This window comes from Gossypium arboreum, chromosome 5, assembly GCF_025698485.1.
Source record: "Gossypium arboreum isolate Shixiya-1 chromosome 5, ASM2569848v2, whole genome shotgun sequence".
In the NCBI taxonomy this organism is placed as follows: domain Eukaryota; kingdom Viridiplantae; phylum Streptophyta; class Magnoliopsida; order Malvales; family Malvaceae; genus Gossypium; species Gossypium arboreum.
The window spans coordinates 27,573,664-27,576,378 of record NC_069074.1 but is presented as its reverse complement, the minus strand read 5'-3'; the positions used below and the strand labels follow the sequence as shown (position 1 = coordinate 27,576,378).

At 29.5% G+C, this 2,715-nt stretch overlaps 1 protein-coding gene across 1 annotated transcript; it reads left to right on the top strand.

Annotated features, from left to right (window-relative positions):
- Window positions 1–258: 258 nt before the first annotated feature.
- LOC108452145 (uncharacterized) lies at window positions 259–1,254 on the top strand. Its single transcript, XM_017749900.2, has 2 exons — window positions 259–742; window positions 937–1,254. Exons 1-2 carry the CDS (start codon window positions 455–457, stop codon window positions 1,027–1,029), a joined length of 381 nt encoding a protein of 126 aa, XP_017605389.1. The 5' UTR covers window positions 259–454; the 3' UTR covers window positions 1,030–1,254.
- Window positions 1,255–2,715: the final 1,461 nt, after the last annotated feature.

The following is a 2,715-nucleotide window of genomic DNA, read 5'->3' as shown; positions in this document are numbered from 1 at the left end:
AAAAATTCTAAATACCAAATTAGCAAAAAGTCGAAGTTCAGATATTGAATATTACTGAAGCCTTTTATTATTTATATTTAAAAAAATTCATCATATACTTAACGATATTGTCAACTAAACCACATATATAATGAGAGAATGATTTAATATTATAATCATCGAAAATATTGATATTCTTTAAATAAAATGCAAAAAGTAAAAAAAAGAAAAAATCAAATCTCGAATAAAGTTTGTTTTATACAAAATGTTGAATAAGGTTAAACAGATTGCAATTGTTAAAGAAATTTATAGTCCCATTAGTTTGCATCACTGAATAAATAAAAAGACAAAGGGAGGGGATAATTTTGCACTTTCGTCAATAGTATTGCTGGTCCACCGAACCAGGCATTTATGAAGACTAATAAAAACCAGCAGCAGTACAAGGAAGAAGCTATCTCTCTCGTCTCAAAAAGCAATGGAAGATACTTCATCAGCAAAGGAAGTAACGTTGCAAGGAACTCCAGCTAATTACTTCCCCAGGTCCTTCCATGAAGTTGTAGGTGCCATTCTCAGGTGTTTGGGACTTGAAACTGGATTCCAACAAAACCCTAATCCATGTCCAAAGAAAGAAGATGACAGTAAAGCCAATCATAATCAATCTGTTTCTCAGAAGGAAAGTCCAGATCCACCTTCATCAACAGACAATTCAGATCCATCAACCACTGTGATCGACCCACCAGCTGATCCTCCTCCTTCCACCACTGTAAGATATGTTGCTTTGCTTGCTAGCTAATTTCTTTGATATCTTTGAAACTGTCCCAGCAGTGGGTCACATTCGGTCTCCACTATTTCGGAATCAAGTCCTTGACTTAAGATGCATGTTTCAGTTGTGCATGTAATTTTAAGATGCAAGTTTTCAATTATGTGGGCGTTGTTTTCGTTGTATCTTTAATGCAGGGAGACACGAACGATGGCGAACTTCCCATGGTTTCTCTCTTTACTCCTAAAAGGCCAGGGACAAGCGCCGGCAGTGGACCTCAGATTAATTAACTTGAGTTGTCAAGATCGACGCTTTGTGGGCAAAAACAAGCTTTGGCAACTGCAGCGATATTCAAGAGAGGTTTATATGGGGTCCTTGACTGTTGTTTTCATCTTGTTCTTGGATGTTTTTTTTTTAGGAGAATGGAAAATCGAGTGAGTTGTGAATAATTTGTATAAAATATCATAAACCCATGTATTTTAAGAGTATATTAATTTCAATAACGTTGCAGAAAATGTGCTTATGAATTAGTGTTTGAGTTTATAGTTTAGATTTCAATTCCACAGGGTGCTTTAGAGTTTAGGACTGTACTATTCATTTATGGCCGGGTCACTGCTTCAGTCAACGACATGAAATTTCGAGGAAAAAAAAAATCATAGATGAATTTCTAACAATGGCAAAAAATAAATAAATAAAAAAGAAGGTGATTTCAGAGAATTTCAAACAATTTCATCTCATGCCTTTCATCTTCATTTTATTTATTTCTTTTAAACAAATTCTCCATTTCTATTAAATCCATTGTTTAATTTAAAAGGATTTTTTTTATTTGAGTTTGATTTTTATTTAATTTTGGTATATAAATTTTTTGTCTAATGTGATATTTGTATTTAACAATAATTATAATAGTGTTTACCTTTTAATATTTAATTTGAGTTGAAATTGACTTGATGAAACTTAAATACTAATATTATTAGGTTTGAATTTTGACTATCTTAATGACAAAGTTGAGACTTTAGAAATTTTGAAATCTCAAGTTCTAATATCAAGCTGTCTAAATATTACTTGTAACTTCAAAAAAGAAAAAAGAAAAAGAAAAAGAAAAAGAAAAAGAAAAAGAAAAAGAAAAAGAAAGTACCGCCCTAAAATGGAAATATTTTTATTTAAATTCTTTTATAATTTATAAAATTTTAAATTAATAATGGTAAAATTGTACATGAGTTCCTAAAAATGATAAAATTTGATTTAATCCTTTAAAATTATACAGATATAAATTATTAAAATAATGAAATTACATTTTTACTTTCATATATATAATTTAATTTGGATCCCAAAAATTTTTCTAACTTTACCCTAAAGAAAAGAAATCAGATAACATGATATATATTATATTGAGGTTACTAAACACTTACCCATATTCAAATAACATAGAGCCATAGGGGTTAAATTTTTTATTTACACCTTAAATATTAAGGTTTAAACCCTGCCATATCATTTTCTTTCCCCTATGCATCAAAAAGATTTTGATATACATTGTAAAACTACTAAGAGTGTAACATTAAATATATTTGCAATCTATACTCGAAATTCCAGATTTAAAAAATAAAAGAAGAGGTAGTTGTGGAGCCAAATCACTGTAAAAAATTTCAAAAGCAATTTAAAAATGTGGGGTAAAATTTACAAATTTATACATCACCTTTGTTGCGAATTGGACATTGAGTTAAGCTTATTTATAATTCCAAGAAAATCATATGACGGTGCAAATACAGACACTCCGTCGTCCATAGTTGTTGACCTTTTCTACTTACCGCTTTCACTGCGTGCTCTTCTACTTGTTCCCATATAGCTAAGAATCATCTGTGAAATATGAGAAGATATTTAATATAAAGTTCAAAATCAATTATAAATACTTAAAAATATTTATTAAAAGTTAATGAAAAATAAAATTTAATTTTGGTTGAAATAATAAAGTTAAGGTA

Bases quoted from the DNA above. Each gene is read 5' to 3' on its own strand.
- LOC108452145 (XM_017749900.2), top strand. From the start codon at position 455: ATGGAAGATACTTCATCAGCAAAGGAAGTAACGTTGCAAGGAACTCCA. The intron at 743-936 runs GTAAGATATGTT...TCTTTAATGCAG, and splicing joins ATCCTCCTCCTTCCACCACT to GGAGACACGAACGATGGCGA.